This window comes from Cetorhinus maximus, chromosome 13 (genome assembly GCF_964194155.1).
Source record: "Cetorhinus maximus chromosome 13, sCetMax3.hap1.1, whole genome shotgun sequence".
Taxonomy (NCBI): domain Eukaryota; kingdom Metazoa; phylum Chordata; class Chondrichthyes; order Lamniformes; family Cetorhinidae; genus Cetorhinus; species Cetorhinus maximus.
The window spans coordinates 85790895-85810375 of NC_135891.1; the positions used below are offsets into that span (position 1 = coordinate 85790895).

Consider the following 19481-nt stretch of genomic DNA (forward strand, 5'->3'; position numbering starts at 1 on the left):
AGGTCATGTGTCTTTACCTTTCCACAATGTCTTCAACAAAGGAGGTTTATCCAGTGTTTGGAATTTGGCTTGGTGTCCAGACTGATAATTTCTTAGCCATTATAGTTTAGAAGCAGTGTTTGACAGGCCATTGTATTAGTAAACGTTCCATCACTGCTGGCCAGCCTGGGTTATCAAATACAAAGGGCCTTCGATGTAGCTCCTTTTGAAGTTGGGCTGTGCAGTCCCCGGGTGATGGTTAGTAGCTCCTCAGAGATAATGAGGTGTGAGATTTCCCAAACTGCAAAGTGGCTTCTTTTGTTCTGGGGTCACAAACAGACACAGTTTCAGCCATTTTAAGGACCTTTGTTCATCTTTTAACATTTTGGAAATTGCCATGAGGATATCTATATATATTTTATAAAAATTTACAGTGTGAGTTCTTAGTCCTTCACACTTAGTTAAATTCTTAAAAATATCCCTAGGTCCTGTGGTGACTCTGATATCCAATAGCAGGGGAGACAGGGTAGTGGCAATGTCACTGGATTACATATCCAGTGGTGCAGGCTAATGCTCCAGGAGCAACATTTCAAATCCCACTGTGGCCGGTGGAATTTTCATTTAACAAGTTAAAATGGCAACTATGAAAAAATTGTCAAAATCCATCCGCTTCACTGATGTCCCTTCGGGAAGGGGATTTGCTGTCCTCACCTGGCCTGGCTTATATGTCACTCCAGATCCACAATAATGTGGTTGACACTTAAGTGTCCTCTATAATTCCCTAACAAGCCATTCAGTTCAAGGATACTGACAGATGGGCAACAACTGCTGGCCTCACCAGCGATGCCCACATCTCATCAAAAAGAATTTAAACTGTGGTCGCCGCAATAGAGTCCAGTTGGCCTTGAGCTCAGGTCGGAGCTGGTGCTGCTGATCTGGGCTGTCTGCAAGGCAGAGAGGGTGCCGGACTTGGACAGGAATGTGAAGCACTGGCTGGATGACTTCCTCGTTGGGTTTCTGAGGGTGTGAAAGGATACTCAGGACTCCCCTCCCTCCAGCATTGAGGCGAGGGTGGCAGGCTTCTGACATGAAGGCAACCATAGCCAGCTTCAACATCAGCGGCAGCAGAGAAGCACAGCGCAGGTTCCAGAACTTCTCAGTCCTCGGGGACGGGAGTATGCGGTGTGCTTCCTGCAGGAAAGCATTACCGTTCTGGGAGACAAAGCTAAGTGGCTTCTGAAGTGGTGAGGGGGAGGTCTACATGAGTCATCTAGCCTCCAATTCTGGCGGGGTGGCTATCTTGCTTGCCCCACATTTTCAGCTGGAGATCTTGGGAGTCAAGGAGCCAGTGCCAGGCCGATTGCTGCACCTTACTGTGCGCCTGGGGGGGGACATGGCGCTTCACTTTGTGAATGTGTACGCTCCCCTGGGCTCGCAGCAGCAAGCGACATTCTTTGAAGAAGTGCCCACTCATCTCAACTCCATTGACATGAGTGAGTGCATCGTCCTTGGGGGTGATTGAAACACTCAGGAACTGTCTCAGTGCCCAGCATTAGGTGTGAGTAAGTTGAGGGACCTGGTCCGTTCCTTCGACTTGGTTGACGTCCAGCGACATCTCCATCCTGACTCCAAGGTGTTCACTTTTGTGTCCCCTGGGGTCGGAGCGTCCAGAATCGACCAACTTTACATTTCCATGGCCTTCGTGTCCTGCGTCCTGTCGATCTCCGTGTAACAGGTGCCTTGCTCAGACCGCCGCCTGGTGTGGGCAGAACTCGCTCCATTCTGCACTCGGACGGGGTCCACGTACTGGCACTTTAACAACCTGCTGCTGGAGGACGAGCAGTTCCTGGAATCATTCTGTCATTTCTGGGCTGGCTGGAGAAGGAAGCGGGGAGGCTTCCCCTCTTTGAGGCTATGGTGGGACGTGAGCAAGGCTCATGTCCATGTCTTCTGTCAGGAGTGTACGCAAGGGGATCGACAAAGGCAGAAATCCAGGGTCGAGGAATTGGAGAAGGAGGTGCTTGACCTGGAGGCATGACTCGGTCAGCCCAATGCAGACCCGGCCATGGGACAGGCATACGAAGAGAATTAGTGCGCAATACGCGGACTACAATTCATCTGGTCCTGTGGTACATATGTGAGGTCACGGATTCAGTTCCTCAAGGACATGGACCGCATCTCCCCATCTTCTACTCGCTTGAAAATGGCACGTGGTCCGTCAGCAGCTCCTTATGCTGCTGGCCGACGACTGTTCTCTTCTCTGGGACCCGGAGAGTATCAGGGCTCATGCCCGAGCCTTTTACACTGCCTTGTTTTCTCCGGATCCGTCCAGCGAGAATGCTCGCAGAGTTCTGTGGGAGGACCTGCCGCAGGTTGGCCCGGAAGATGCCGGAACGATTGTCTCCCCATGAGTCTGCGGGGGCTGACCCCTCAGCGCCCTCAGCAGCCTCTCTAGAGTCTAGTCCTCGGGGCTGAAAGGGCTGACCGAGGAGTTCTTCAGGGCAATCAGGGACGTCCTGGGGAGCGACTACACGGAGGTCCCGGGGAAGAGTATCGCAGCCGGGGAAATGCCCCTCTCATGGCGCAGGGCAGTCATCGCCCTACTGCCTAAGGTGAATTTACGCCTCCTTAAAAACTGGCACCCGGTCTCCCTCCTCAGCACGGATTATGAAATCTTCGCCAGGGCCATGTCTGCTCGCCTTGGCACCGTGGTGGACCACATTATCCACCCTGACCAGCCTAACACGATCAGGCGAGTCTGATTCAGGCAAGCAAGCTATAAAAGTTTGTCTGGCAATTGGGAATGAAGGTCCACACAGACTGAACATGTCACTAATAACGGAAGAAGAGCTAAAGGATCCCCAAAAGACATGGATTACATTGGAAGACTGGTTCAAAATCAAGTTAAACTTCAATATTCATCAACTAGAGTTCATGTCATTTCAACAACAGCCTGCAGAACCCATAGATCACTTAGTCAGCAGATAAGAGAAAAGGGTCAGGACTGTGATATTTCAAATGGAGACAAAATTGTTGAGTTGGTGATCCCACCCACTCCCTTGGAAGCGTTACAGACAAGCCCAAAACGTATAGCATTGAAGAACTACTCAAGGATAGACGGAAATACAAGGTGATCCTCGCAGGTCGATGAAGATTACAGGTACTCAGTACAACCTCAATTGTTGAAGCACTCACTAGAACACCCAAACCTAGCATAACATATAGAAGGCGTGGCTTTCTGCATGCACCAACGAACTTCCCAGCTTTCCAGCAATTCTGCAAAGATGTGGCAGAATGGACCATTGGCAGTAGCAGTGCACTAGGCAAATGCTGATGCAGCTACAAACGGCCATGTACTGATCCAAACAGACCATACACAATGGCTACCTTCAATCAATAAGCATGACCATCCATTATCCCGTCAGAAAGATGTACATGAGGTGACTAACAAACCAAAACATGACAATGATGTGCACGATGAGGCAAAGAGCAGAAAACACATGTTTCACACTGCCAATTTCATGGAATACATAGATGCCATCTCACTATCTGAAGTATTTGCCAAGATTAAAATTATCTGTCCTAAGAAAGTTATCAACTGCTGATTATTGGCTAAGATTGACACAGGGAAAATGCCAACATACTCCTTCTGAAAATTCTAAATGAAAGATATCGTCAGACATGGCAGGCCATGGCAAAACCTAATACCTCACAACTTTCAGCGTATAACGGTTCACTTAGTCCATGTGCAGGATCCACAATCTTGGAGTGCAAGTACAATCAATTCTCCTGAGTGTCAAAGATGTTCTTCAACGTAGAAACAAAAGGCCCAGCGAGTGAAGGTCTAACCGCATGCCATGGCCTTGCACTAATGACAATCCACGGAATCAGCCAGACCTCAAAAGGCCGATCAATTTCAAAAACTACTGCTATCACCTCAATATCTCTCCTAACATCAAAACATCCAGAATGTTTTTCCACAAAATTGGCAGTTTCAAAAGAGCTACAACATTACACATGTAGGAGAATGCAAGTCTGTCAACTGATCTGGTGCGTTTTGCGCAATGCAAATGCCAGCAGCTACAAGAAGAAACAGCAAAATATTCTACAGTACTGAAACTGTAGAAAACCTAAAGGATGTGCTGATTGGATTTAGTATGTTCATGAACACGTGAGGCCATTTTGGCCTTACCAGGATGAGCTAGACATCTCCCGGAGAGTCAATTTTAAAGGCATGCCGGTCATCATATCAGAATATTTGCAAATTGATATTCTTCAACAATGTCATCACTCACAAGTGGGCACAAATCAGACAAGCCGACCTGCAAGAGACAGTTTATTGGCAGGGTATGAACAAAACATTGAGGTCATTTCCAAGAGTGCATGAAATGTCAAGAGAAAATGCCAAGTCAGCACAAAGAATCGCTGATTCCGCATTAAGTTCCTACGCATTCTTGGTCCAAAATAGCATCCGATCTCTGTCATGCTCATGGTACTGATTTCATTGTCATCATCGATTACATTACCAAATAACCCATCATTTGACCATTACACAATATGTCAAGCACAACTGTCATGCACAGGATACAGGAGGGAACTCTTCCTGACAGTGCTATGGGAAAACTCTTCCGTTGTCTGATCCATGCAATCTTTTTACATCCTGAGACGACAGACAGCCCTTTGTTTAATGTCTCACCTGAAAGAGTGCACCTCTGGCAGTGCAGTTCTCCCTCAGTACTACACTGAAATGTCAGCTTACACATTGTTTACCAGTTTCTGGTGTAGGATGGAACCCACAACTTTCAAACTCAGAGGTGCGAATGCAGGGTTCATTCGAGCCGTCACGTGCTGCAAGGTCTGATGACACCCAAGTGGGAATAAAGGAAGACATTTCCCACAGGAAGCCTGGGAACTCCACTGACACAGTGCTTGATGGAGACAGGGGATTTTGGAGACTGATTCCCGCCCCTCCACCAACCCCACCCCCAAGCCCCACCACCCACTAGCAAGCGATTTCAAACCAATAACCATAGATTCAGTTCTGCCCCAAATTCCAGCTACAGCTGGGTGACCCACCCATTGGATCCAGACGGGAATAGTGCAGAGTCCTGCTGGCAAAAACAACTGTTGTCACCTACAGAGACAACAGAGTTTGACTGCATCTTAGACACAACATTGTCCATTGAGGATCGAAACCAACATAATCCTCAATTGTTCTACCTTGCTGACATGGGGAATTTGCACTATCAATTAGCATGCTGACTACAGATTAACCAAAGGGACAACATATGCAGTAGTCCTCAATCGTATTTTGTATCTCATAGAATAGTCACAGGATAGCAATATCGCTGCACATTTTCATCACACTGCTGCATTTAAAGTCACTAGTTGTTATGGATTCAGGTTCCTTATGAGTGCATTATCCATGTGGACATGCCCCAGCAGACTCCTAATTCCTCCTTTAAGATGCACCTTGACTAAACTTTTAGTCACCTGCCCTTGGCTTCCCTGGCTCGGTGTCAAATTTTATTTCATTTTGTTCCTTTGGAGCAACTGGCAACTCACAACTACTACATTAAAGGTGTTATAATACAAGCTATTGTTGGTGTTACCAGGGGTGCCATCTGCTGCCCATGACCTTCTAGGTGATAGAGGTTGCTGATTTGGAAGGTGCTTTCGATGGAGCTTTGGTGAGATGCTGCAGTATATAAAGTATACAAAGCAATTGAAATGAAGACATGATAAAGTTGCAAATCTCTTCATCTTTGTATGAAGCATGAATCTATCTTTTATCAGACATTTAACGTGAGTGCTTACAACATTATATTGATTCAGTAAATAATTAGTAAAATTGTTGAACTGAAATGTGCTCTTTTTCGCAAATGTACATTGAGTATAACTTTGTAGCCTAGTTTAAGCGGCTTAAATCTTAAACTGTCAAACCATCTCTACCACGTACAAGATTCTCCTCATGAGTAATATGGAACATTCTTCATTCACTGTGATGCATGAAGCCACAACCACACTCAAAAGGCTTGACACCATCCACAACAGATCAGTCATTTAAACAACACTCCTGTGGCTTAAATAACCATCAGCGTATTGTGGCAGCAACTAACTTTGAGATGCACTGCAGCAACTCACCCCACTGCCTTCAATAGCACCTTTTAGCCTCACACACTCTTCCAACAAGAAGGACCAGAGCAGGAACACCATGAGCACACCACCACCTCCATTCACCATCCTGGCCTGGCAATATATGTAATGTTCGAGAGAATGTTCCAATCCAATGTCTCTATCGACCAAAACTTAAACTTGAAAACAAAGCAGAGTGTTTTAAAATGGTCCTCCCCTGGTTAGTCAGACTAGATTGACTACAGGCTAATTGGATCCAATCTGACTAAGACTGATCCACTTCCAGCATGAATTCTGTTGATTGTTTTACTCCCGATGACACCACCACGATAAGGGTTTTCAGCCTGATTTTATACTTTGGCTGCATTGCAACTGCTGTCGTGCTTAATTCTTCTGAGCCACTTGATTGGCAGTCTCTGATTGGTTTCTGGATTGTGCGGTATGATTCAAGAATTGTCACCTCATTTCTGCAGCAAATTTAAACTAGCCTTAAAACATATTCTTAATGTGCTATCATTTTTTTCATTCTTTCACGGGACGTGGGTGTCACTGGCTAGACAAGCATTTTTATTGCCCATCCCTAGTGGCCCTTAAGAAGGTGGTGGTGAGCTGGCTTCTTGAACCGCTGCAGTCCATGTGGTTTAAGTACATCCACAGTGCCGTTAGGAAGGGAGTTACAGGATTTTGACACAGTAACAGTGAAGGAACGCTGATATAGTTCCAAGTCAGGATGATGTGTGGCTTTGAAGGAAACTTACAGGTGGTTGTGTTGCCATGATCTACTGCCCTTGTCCTTCTAGGTGGTAGAGGTCACGAATTTGGAAGGTGCTGTCGAAGGAGCTTGGGTGAGTTCCTGCAATGCATCTTGTAGATGGTACACATTGCCACCACTGTGCGTCGGTGGTGGAGGGAGTGAAGTTTTGTGGATGTGATGCTAATCAAGTGGGGGCTGCTTTGTCCTGGATGCTGTCAAGTGTCTTCGGCGTTGATAGAGCTGCACTCATCCAGGCAAGTGGAAAGTATTCCATCACACTCCTGACTTGGGCCTTGTAGGTGAACAGGCTTTGGGGAGTCAGGAGGTAAGTTACTCTCCACAGAGTTCCCAGCCTCTGAACTGCTCTTGTAGCCATAATGTTTAAATGGCTGGTCCACCAGAATGCTGATATTGGGGTTTTAGTGATTGCAATGTCATTGAATGTCAAGAGGAGAAGGTTGTATCCTCTCTTGTTGCAGATGGTCATTGCCCAGCACTTGTGTGGCAAAAATATTACTTGCCACTAATCACCCAACCCTGAATGCTGTCTGGGTTTTGCTGCATATGGGCACCAGATGCTTCAGTATCTGAGGGGTCATGAGTGGTGCTGAAATAGGGCGAAATCATCAATAAACATCCCCATTATTGACCTTATGATGGAGGGTAGGCCATTCATGAAGCAGCTGAAAATGGTTGGGCCTAGGACACTACCCCGAGGAATTCCTGCAGTGGTGTCCTGCGACTGAGATAAATGACCTCCAACAACCACAGCCATCTTCCTTTGTGCTAGGTATGACTCTAACCAGTGGAGATCTTCCATTGACTCCAGTTTTGCTAGGGCTCCTTGATGTGACACTTGGTTAAATGCAGCCTTGATGTCAAGGGCAGTCACTTTCACCTCACCTCTTGAGCTCATCTCTTTTGTCCATGTTTTGGACCAAGGCTGTAATGAGGTCAGGAGCTGAGTGACCCTGGCGGAACTATGACTTCATCATTGCTGGCTCAAAAGGCTGGAGATTACCCTGAAAATCATCATGGGAGGACAACCCCTCAAAAAGACCCATCACTAGCCTCTCATCACAACTAAGGATTGGCAATAGCATGATCTTACCAACATTGTTCTCATCCTGTTAATTACTTTCTAAGGGTATGCTGGAGCAAAGTGACTTCTATGGTTCTGAATGTTGTTGCAGAATTATAAAATGTTCCAGCCTAAAAATAAGCCATTTAGCCCATCGAGATAGTTTTCGTCACTTGAGCCTGCTAGTATCCTTCCACTCACATGATCACACACTGTACTCTTTACAATTATCTTATTCAAGCAGCTATTGCATTCCCTCACTAGGAAGAGACAATGACAGTCAAATTATTTGAAAATTTCTTTTATTGATTAGAAGAAGCACCATCCAAACAATCCAAGACCACAGCAACAAAATTCAGTTCACATTGTAACATTTTCAAAAATGCACTTGAAGACAAGGTGAGGATGTTCCATGTTGCATCTAGAATTGATAGAGTCTTTAATACAGATTTAATCAAGAAACTGGAAGCTCAATTACAATATCAAATGGTTGCTAAATACATTACGACATCTAAAATAACTTCTTCCACATTCTTGTTGAAGTCGAAATTCTTCAGATTATAGGGTATGAAGCACAATAGGTAATTCCACACATGTCCTTGCCCATCACTAAGCGCATGTAGCCACTCTCACCCCATGATGTTCCCCAGCTAGAAAAGCAAGACGATTTGTTAATATCTAAAACTAAACTCATTACATACAAAATGAATAAAGGATCCTTGCAAGCTTGCTTCTGTAATATTTGCAACTTTTTCATTTGCCTTGAATGCATTTCGTTTCAGATTATGTTATCAACATGAAATCAGGTTCACTTTACATAGAGTTTGCTTCTGAATTTATACAATCCATCTAGAAAAATTATTAGGATAATTAGATGAAATACCAAATAGAAGAGCCAACATTTTTGTATAATCTTACAGATCAGATTAGTTTTGAGACAATGAGGGATTATTGAGTGCAGCCATCTTGCAGCCATAATGGAAGGATAGTTGTCATTCAAATTGCATAGCAGAGGACATAGCTAAACTAACAATACAGTGAGCTTTCACATCCTGGGAAGTGGGCTGGGGTGTACACTCAAGGTGGAAACAGTGATTAGCAGCTGGTCAGGACTATCCTCAGTACATAGAGCCGAGGGAAGAATCAAAGATCAGTTTTTGCCTCTCATCTGTTCCTGGCTAAATCAATTTGAGGCAGCCAGAGAGACAGAGATTTCACTTACTACTCAACAAAAGTGAGGCTGAGAGGCTCTAGGTGAATAAATAAACACATACAGTCTGTGAGAGTACTCTAATGGTAAGTGCCAGTTAGTTGAGAGACTGCTATGTAGGCAGAGAGCTTACACGGCAATGGGGCAAGGTTAATTATTCTCATTATATTTATCACACAAGGTGCAATGCGAGATAAATGAATCACGTTGTAAAGATTGTATTGTGTTCATTAATATCTTTTATTGCATTGGTTCGTAATTGGCCTCGCCTTCATGATCCTGTTAGGAGGGCCAAACTCAAGCCTCTGTTCCTTAATCCTTCCTCATCATCAGATAATTGATTTCCAGGCCTTCTTAGCCAGCATCCCTCTATATAATCTCTAGGATGCAAAAGATTTCCATTATGCCTGATGTTCTTAATTTGTAGATATTACTTACCTGTTTTTAATGATCCAATAGCCTTTTGGATGTTCATCCACATAGCCTATCAGGAGCACTGAATGATCAATATTCTTACTGTTGCAGTCAACATCGTCAAAGATACCTGTAAAATGGAAGATAGTACTATACATGAAAGTAACTCCAAACTCGTATCTGAAATAACATTATAAAAGATTGGAAAGGTCAGACAACAAGATTTTGTATTCGTATGCCATCTTTCACCAAGCAACTTGTCCCAGGGTCACCCAAACGGGAAGCAGTTAGGGAAGATGACTGGCCTGGTGAAAGAGGGAATTTCAAAAGAGAGAAGTAGCAAAGTGAAGATGTTTTGAATACCCCTGAAGATGGAGTGTTACCCCATTGGTCCTCTTGCATGGATGTCTTGCAAAGGGAGATTGTGAGGTAGAATCTGAACCATGGTGAATGAATAAAAGTTTAGAATTTTCTTTACCTGATGTGTAATATCTGAAGGAATGATGTGATGAACGAATAAGTACTGAAATTGGTCCAACATTTGCCACTAATGCAGCTAATTTTTTCTCAGTATAGTTCTTAATCCTTCTGAATCCTTTAACTTTGGTGACACTCTTAGAGCTACTAAATAAGCACTTATTGTTCCTCTGTAATTAAAAATATAAGAGTCTGTTTAGCAAATTGGCTGATAATAATTTCCATAAACTTCAACATTGTATCACAGGCAAAATCCCACTCAAATACCACAGTCCAGCCTTGTTCTCCTCCCCTATCTCTTATTCCTTCAACACATCAACGTCAAGTACCTCACCCCCATCAAAGCCTTACTCATTCCAAACTCTCCACAGCCTCTCAGCCAAAAATTCATAAACAAATCTTCCATCACTTGGATCCTGTGCATTCCCCTGTCCCTTTCACTCACCGATCAGTGTCAGGCCCATCTGGACCCAGCCCTTTCACTCTGAACCTCTCCCTCTCTCTCTCTCTCTCTCTAAGCCCCTTTGCCTTTCTGCATCTTCACAGGCGGGATGAGGTTTCATGTAGGGTTTTAAAAATTTTAACAAAGTTCTGTTGGAAATTATGAACATGTCCCAACTCATGTGACATTGTCATATGAGGGGACATGTAAGGGAAATTTTATTTTTCCATTTTGAGCTTTTTTACATGTAGAGCCGATCGCCCTGAGGCTGCACCTAGCCACAGGGAGATGAGTGCGCTCTTTCCTTCGCATGCGTGAAAGAGCGCACTCTCGGTTTTGGGCATTACACCCCACCAACACAGGGTGCGCAAAGGCTCGCCGACGCAAAATGGCGCCACACCTCCCATCGGGGGCACCGGTCAGAAGCTCGCACACATGCGCCCACCCACCAACGGGGAGAAAATTCAGCCCAAATTGTGATACCTGCCATAACTTGGAGGCCACTCATATTCAAGGATTCCAACTTGATGAATGCCTTTTTTTCACAAGTTTAACTCTTCCTACTTAATGTTTCACAGCCATTTGATTCATCAAGGAGTGAGCATCATTGAAAGGTACTATAATTGAGAAATGATTACTGGGGAGAGACAAGTTCTGTTAGGAAGGACAATGGACTAATTACTCCATCAATTCACTTTAAGACTGAAAGACACCCTTGCTGCTGATATTCAAAATGTCACTTGCTTGCCACTTTGCATGAGGATACTCGGATCTAGGCAACTTCTGTAAACACATTTCGTAAAAGCTAAATGAAACTGTACCTTAAACCAGAATATCTTTCAGAACAGCCTTTATGACAGCCCTGTTTAACTGTGGGAAATGAAGACAGTCAGTGTACAGTGTGCAGCAAGTGTACCTTTGCTTGGTAGGGGTATGAATGATCAGATTGAATGCCATGGTCTCGCACGTATTCCAAGGCACGGTATGGCAAGCCTCCGTTGCACCCATAATTCTTATATCCATCAGAACAGTCAATGATGTTTTGTACACTCAGGTCCACAAGTTGGTTTGTTTTCCTGGCCAACTGACCTTCCACAGCTCCGACTGCAGTAAACGCATAGCAGGATAAACAGTAGCCCTGAAGAGAAAACAGATAAGTTGGCAAATGCTAAAATTTTAAAATCTTTTCTTCATGATCTGCACTATTTTGAATGAAAACTAATAAAGAGTTCAGATGGTTGACTATATCTTTGCCTTTTTTGCTGATATACACTCCAGGGGCAGAGAATGGACATGCAATCTGTTCTGCAAAATATTCAGCTCTAGACTATTGCCCTTACCTGAATATCAATTCACTATGGGGTATCCAAACCTCAACTCATGGTCCATATCCTGCCCAAGTGGTAGAACACAACAGTCCAGCCACTCTCACCATAATTTGAGGACAGCAGCATAGCTTGAGAAGCAAGAACCAGGTGAATTGCAGTGTGCAAGTGAAGAGGAGAAAGCACAAGTGGCCAAGGAGTATAGATGATTACAAGGCTTTCATCCATGCCACCTCTGTACTTTCTCAACCCCAATAATGTGGTGAAATCGGGCAAGTCACATCATGCTTAAGGGACTCCAAGGCTTGAATTTCAATTGGCCTCCCAACCCAAAGTCCCAATTCTTGCTGGATCGAAGATTTCATTCCCATGGTAACCTTGCCCTCTGGAGAAATTGCCACAAGTAAGGAAACGTAGAGAGCAGAGTGTTACCGGGTTGGATTTACAGCGCCTTCCTCTCCCCCCGCAACTGCACACCCCCCCCTTCAAACATGGCATATTTTCAGTTGCGAGGGCACATAAAATATGATGAGTGGCTAGCCCACGGCCTATACCCAACCCATTCCCCATAAGACAGGCACCCACTAGGCCACCTGCCCTTAGGCCTATTGAGGTTTTTAACTGCCCAATTAAGTGGTAATTAAGGCCTCAATCCACCTCCATTACCATAATACCCTGAGCATTGGAAGTTAGGCAATAGTGAGGAGGCTTTTTTTTAACCAATGATGTTGAAAGGAGGGTTATGATGGGTGGGGGTCCATCTTCAAGGGGTTCCATGTATGTATCAGAGCAACACCCGCCCCCGCCACCTTGGCATCCAAAACCCGCCCTTCAACCCCCCCACGCTCCCTCCCTAGTGCATCCAATCCCTTCCCGACAAAGAAACCCCGGACTCATCTTATCCGCAGTCCATGACACTTCCAGTCCCAGCAGCACCCACTTCTCTCGCTTGGCACTGCTGGGACTGCAAGAGCTGCCAGCCGATCTAATTGGCTCTTCAGGTTGGGACTTCTTCCACTGGGGGACGGACATTCCATTCTCTGCTTCTTAAGGCCACCCACAGCCTATTATCACAGGCCTTATTTAACGAATGTTGGTTTCCAGCCAATTTTTCTCCCAGGATGCAAGCAATACGCTCCCCCACATCCCAAACCTGGTAAAATTCAATGCACAGAATCTTGTGGTTGCACATACTTCATATAAGAACACATTGACTCCTTATCATTGTTTTTTTGAACCATGTGATTTCATAACATGAAAGTATTAAAAGTCCTCTTGTAAATCAGCTTTGATTATTTTATTTTCACATACAAACCTTTGAAAATATGCCAAGCACGTGAAGTGTTAGAGCAGAACATTGGCACTTGGAATTTCTGAAGACCCTTAATGTGTATGTATCTTTATTAACATCCAGGGGGAGAATTTCTCGGCGTCACCACGCGTCATTCTGATGCTCTATTTAAAAACTAATTAAAGTAATTAATTGAGCTGCCCGTCCAGCCTTAAGATTGGCGGGAAGGTGAAGAGCCCAGGCAGCCTTTGCATTTATCATGAAACCTCATCCACGGGTGGGATGAAGTTTCATGAGGGGTTTAAATATTAAATGAAGTTTTTACTAAAGTTCATTGACATGTCCCAGCTCATGTGACATTGTCACGTGAGGGGACATGTCTTAAAATTTTTTTTTTCTTTGTTAAAATTTTTAAAAATCAAACTAATCTCCCTGAGGCAGCTCTGTGCCTTGGGGAGATTTCTGCACACTGTCACGCTCATGCGCAAAAGAACACAGGCCCCAGCTCAGCCTACTCCCCCTGTCCGCACAGGGAGCACTCAGCACTTCCTGGTGTGCATCATGCTGGGCAGGCCTTAATTGGACTGCCCACTCAAAATGTCAGCACCCAGGCGATCGGCAGAGCGCTCGCACGCGCCTGCTCCCACCCAACCAGACCCACGCCCTGCCCCCCCCCACAATGGGGATAAAATTCTCCTCATGAAAAAATGTTTCTCTGTTACCTATCTGAATCAGATACTTAGACCCCAGTTGCCTGCTGCAGTTCTTAGTATCGCTACCTACTGGCTCTTAGAGGAACAGCATCCATGAATTGACCCCCTGCTATTTGCCACAGTTCCAATTTCTCAAAACACAAGGTGGTTGAAAATGATAAAAGCTTGAAAATAATAATCCCTGGAGTCAAAATATTAAACAAGAATACAGCCCTAGCAAACTCAAAAAAATAGCAACTGACCTGCATTGAACAGAAATGGTGAGAAGTAGTAGGTACCTGGTTCTTTACTTTACTAACATAGCCCATTCGACGCCAGTCCACCTCTTTGGGAAAATGAGCAACGTCCTCCATTTCTTCCAGTTCCTCCAAACTCTGGTGACTTCTTCCCTTTCCACCAAAATCTGACAACACATCATCTGTATAATTTGCCATTTCGGAAATCCTTGCATCAGTGAACAAATGATCAAACTCCATTGGCGTCTGGAAGAAATAGTTGCAGAATGCTTACTATGAGACTTGTTGTGTTGTTATAATGATATTAAAGCGCCAATCACTCATAAGGGATTTGGTAAACAAGCTGTGGCTTCCTTTATTTAGACTAGGCACATGGGGACATTTATACAGAGGTAGAAAGCTTGAAGACACCAGCAGCAGAGCTGGCTGCTGTGTGTTCTGTTGAAAAGCAAAAATGAAATTGATTGCAGCATGACAACGCTAGAGGGAAGTGGGTCATGCTTGAATCCCTTAAAGGCATATTGCAACAAGACTATTTCTATAAAAAATGCAAAACCAAAACCTATTTGTTTGCACAGTTGTAGCTCCACATTGTCCCATTATGTTTATCATTTGCAGACATGATTGATGATAACAGAGATCGAACTTTCTAGCGTAGGTGCATATAAAATGGAAGCTCTGTGGAGTCAATGGGGCACTATGGCAGAAAGCTCTTGACTATCAAGATTCTGGGAGATTTGAAGGAAGTGGAAGTGATTTATTTTGTTTTTAAACAAGGTTTGTGACAGCGGGCCGCACAGAAAACTAGCCCACAAGTCAAGGAGGCATCAAATATGAGCCAAGCATCTGAGGTGGGTTAGTAATTGGCTAAAGTGAAAAGTGGTTGTAAATGGAGCTGTTATGATGTGTATAATTCTGGGTGCAGTCTTGCAGCAAGAATAACAAAGCATTGCAAACAATGCAGAAAAGGGAAAACAAGCTGACGGGTAGGTTCAGACATTGAAGTGAGAAGAAGTGGTTAAGGAGCCCAGGATTCTTTATTCTGGAGGAGAGAAGCCTCAGGGTGATATTATTCAATATTTAAAATACTAAAGAAAAAGATAAATTCAATCCAAAAATACATATGAGATTGTCACAGGTCGCAGAACCAAGAGACTGGGCTCAAACTAGGAGAAAAGATGGAGAGACAGTTTAGATTTAACTATTTTACACGGTGTTGGGTGGTGGGGGTTGTGGGGGCGGTGGTGGGGTGGGGTGTAATGGAAATGTATGCAGTAGATTGCCCACCAAGTCAGTGGAGGCAAATAATGCAGAAAGGTTTAAGAGAGAATTAGGTAGATGATTGAGGGAGTGGGTGATTGAAAGAAATTAGGTTTTCAAAGCAGCCAGATGGTCTACAAAGACTTTACTGATTTTTTCCAGATTTCCAAGTTCCTTCTTTAATATTTGTTCTCAGGATGTGACCATTTGCGGCAAGGCCACATTCATTACCTAGGTCTGCCCCCTTATTGAACCATTGCAGGGTGTAGTGATGTTGAGCGATTCATTGTTCATGGAAATGTTTTGTTCACATGAAGTAAGTTATATAGTTGAAGATGACAACTGAACCAATGGACATAAAAATAATTCCAGCTGATATATTCTTTTCCAGCAAGGCAGGTTGGCGTAACTGGGATAAAGTTACTCTCCATCATGCCCAGTATCAAACTAGCAAATCTGACATTATTTGCATGACTCACCAAGTCTCCAAAGCCATTCATGGCCATTTGATACATAGAATTTCCTTGGCGATACTGAGCATTGTGAGCTTCAATCTTCTCCAGGTTGTCCAGCCAAATTTCCCTCCTGGCCTGATCTTCCTCCTACACAAAGAGATTGGGTCATTATAGTACAATACCAATAGAATCCAATGCCCAATGTTATTGCTTGCCTTCAAGTAGAAAGAAGATACTGAAGTTGGAGACAGCAGGTTCCTTCCATGGGTGAAGGCAGTTGAATGTTCAAGTAGTTGGCGGCACCACTTGATGTTAGCTACAGTGGTAGAACAAGGTAGAGTGACAGAAGTGCATGCATTGTCAAGATCATCAACATTAAATTTGGAGGCGAGAAGACCCAAAGATACAATCTCTAGGTCAGAGCCAGCATCAGAATTGTCAGGAGCAAAGAAAGGAATGGATAAACCAAAGAAGTTTCAGGAGATCGTTTGGAAATAATTAGGTAAAACACATGGGGTAAAAGACAATAGCCATGGCTCATTTCAATAAGGTATGAATAATCTTGGGATTGAAAGTGTGAGCAAAGAAGCCAGGGGAAAAATGACAACTTCTCAAATCTGAAGCAAGGCTTTACATGACAGCAAATTTCTTTCACACAAAATACATGACATATGGAATAGACAGTCGCCTAAATCAAGTCATGATGCCAGGCAAGATTTGGTTGAACAGGCACCATAAATGTACCCCTAGTGGTGTGGGAACCTACCATTCACATAATAATTAATGGATCTCCCTCCGATCCTGACAATTTCAGCAGTATAGGTGAGGGAGGTCCCAGAATCCCCATTCCTCCCCCTCCCCTGGCTCACGTTTGCAGATATACAGTCCCATTTTCCTCAAGCTGCAGGGTCCAGTCCAAATTTAGGTTCTTGAGAACGGTGAAAGCGTCCTAATTTGTCATGTCATGATTGGCTGCTTCCAACAACAACAACTTGTATTCATATACAGAAGAGTTAAAGCAAAATTTGACAGTGAGTAACATTAGGTGATATTAAGGCCGATGGTCAAAAGCTGGGTTAAAAAGGTAGGTTTTAATGAGCATCTTAGAGAGGTTTAGGCAGGAAATTTGAGAGCTTGGGACCTAGGCATGGCCATCAAGGGTGGATCAATTAAAATTGGGGATGTGCAACAATCCAGAATTTGATGCAGCAGATATCTCGGAGGGTTGTGGGGCTGGAGGAGATTACAGAGATAAAAAGGGACCAGGCTATGGAGGGATTTGAAATCAAAGATGAGAATTTTAAAATTAAGACATTGCTTAACCAGGAACCAAAGTAGATCAGCGATCACAGGGGTTATGGGTGAACGGAACTTGGTGCAAGTTAGGATACAGGCAGTAGCGATTTGGATAACCTCAGGACTGATGATGATGGCTTTGGTCTTTGCAATATTTGATTGAGGGGAATTGAGAAAAAATCCATTATTTGTGTTTTACAAATTTGACACAAAGAAATTGTCAATAACTGGCATTGTATTGATTGGTGTTTAATATCTAAATCACCATGGAAGGACATTGTGTTTTTCGATCATGGCTCTTACTGAACAACCTTAACAGGTGCGGAGTGTGGGGTGACTTCCACAGTTCAAATTGATCTCCTCAAAACAATGTTGGAGTCCCTCAGTGCTCTATTAGAGAATTAGCTTAGGTTTCTTACCAGACTAGGGTAGCTCTTCCCATACTCCTGCTTCCAGCTTTCCCATTCCTCGTCAATGATTGGGTTTGTCGAGGCCATGGAGATAACAGTCAGGATGTACGTTACAACCAGGAAAAATACCATGATGAAATGTTGAACACGTCAAACCAGTAACAAGGTTGGTTTTCTTTGTGAGAAGCTATGGGCAATAAAATCAGAAGAACGGGGAGAGGTAATGCAAGAGCATAATCTCACAATCCTACCCTTGTTATTTCGATGCCCTGTAAATAAACCAATATTCTTTGTATGATCTCAGCATTTTTTGGCGGAATAATAACAGAGTGGGACAAAGGTGTAGGATTTAGTCTTCAATTGTTTCAAACGACAACTGTAGAAAGAATATGTATCACCAATTCATTCAGATGAGGGGAGAATCAGTTTGTGAAATTTACAATGCCACTGCTAATTATGCACATGAAAATGGTCAATTCCCACATGCCCAACAATTTTTACTTACCTTGAAAACATAGTTGCAGAGATTGTAAAGTTCACTGACTGGTGTGGGACCTGAAGATAAATTTGGGGAGAGACCGAGCTGCCTTTAGCCTCAGATTTGACTTACTCAATGTTCCCAGTCAGTAATACATTGATGGCAGGAATCTGTGATTCCAACTGCATTTGTCCGGATAATGTCTCACCATTTAGAAAATACTGTTGATTGTGTGACGTTCCACTATCTGCTTTTCTATGGAAGTGCTATTCTATTTACAGAATATCAATTTCTCTGCTCAAACAGATTTCAATCTAATTTTTTTTCCTACATAACATTTAATTACAATAGTGTGGTCCAGACAATTCTACCAATGAAACTGATGTTCTTTGCTGTATTACACTGTTGAATCATGCAGTGTATTTTTCAGTGTATTACTTATACTTTAGCATCAGGCCATTCAATTACAGAACATAGAATAGAGAGTATATTTTACTCACCTCACAAGGACACCTCTGTTATTTAAATGACACAAACCATTTGGGACCAGATTGTGTTGTACTGGAGTTTGAACTGGGGTTTATATACCCTTAGAAGATGCAAAATAAACTAATTGCCTCCTAAATTCCACCAATTAGTTCACAGGGCCTGAAGCATTATCTTGGTTCATTTTTTATCTAAAATTATCTGCCACCTGTAAGTTCCAACCATCAGTCACACAAATTACACATAAATACCCTGCATGGTCTTAATAACATGGTCTTAAAAGATAAAGAGTTGATGTAAATCTTATTTTCATGATGCAAGTTGCTAATTTCTTGGTGGAAAATCCAATTAGCTTTTGAAGATTCTTGGCAATGTGTTTTGTCATGGATCCTTCATGCCCCAGGATTGTGTCTCTGGCAATTATCCAATTTTCATTGTCTTCAGCAGGTGAGATTTTTCAGCTAACTGGTATGTACAGATTCTACAATCACCTGTAGCCCATAATGTGATGACAGGCACTAGCAGTATCTCCACACCAGGGCTGCAACATCAGCTCTTTGTGTGTGTACCTGCAGCAGAGTTAACAAAATCAGTTTGTTTTTTCTTTTACAACATGTTTCTCATTTCACTGAATAAAATCTTCACCAGTCCCATTTGTATTGTCATGATAATCATTATAGGAAGGATGTGATTGCACTAGAGACAGTGCAGAGGAGGTTTACCAGGATGTTGCCTGTGCTGGAGAGTTTTAGTTCTGAGGAGAGATTGGATAGACTGCGTTATTTTGCTTGGAGCAGATGAGATTGAGGGGGACATGATTGAGGTGTATAAAATTATTAGGCGCATACATAGAGTAGACAAGAAGGAACTTTTCCCCTTGATGGAGGGATCGATAACCATGGGGGCATAGATTTAAGGTAAGCGGCAGGAGGTTTAGAGGGGATGTGAGGAAGAGTTTTTTCACCCAGAGGGTGGCGGTAATCTGGAACTCACTGCCTGAAAGGGTTGTAGAGGCAGAGACCCCCATAACATTTAAGAA

At 43.5% G+C, this 19481-nt stretch overlaps 1 protein-coding gene across 1 annotated transcript; it reads right to left on the reverse strand.

Moving 5' to 3' along the window:
• Positions 1-1662: 1662 nt before the first annotated feature.
• On the reverse strand, positions 1663-17610 carry LOC144688305 (procathepsin L-like). Its single transcript, XM_078554736.1, has 7 exons — positions 17488-17610; positions 15797-15919; positions 14100-14303; positions 11409-11630; positions 10052-10220; positions 9598-9703; positions 1663-1804 (listed from the first exon to the last, which is right to left on the reverse strand). Exons 1-7 carry the CDS (start codon positions 17608-17610, stop codon positions 1663-1665), a joined length of 1089 nt encoding a protein of 362 aa, XP_078410862.1.
• Positions 17611-19481: the final 1871 nt, after the last annotated feature.

Excerpts from the sequence above, each read along its gene's own strand:
- LOC144688305 (XM_078554736.1), bottom strand. The coding sequence starts at position 17,610 with ATGGTATTTTTCCTGGTTGTAACGTACATCCTGACTGTTATCTCCATG. Across the intron at positions 14,304-15,796 it reads TGAATGGCTTTGGAGACTTG|ACGCCAATGGAGTTTGATCA; the intron begins GTGAGTCATGCA and ends TATTTCTTCCAG. Across the intron at positions 1,805-9,597 it reads TATTGGATCATTAAAAACAG|CAGGTTGTTAAAGTGCCAGT; the intron begins GTAAGTAATATC and ends GTCCTCCAGCAG.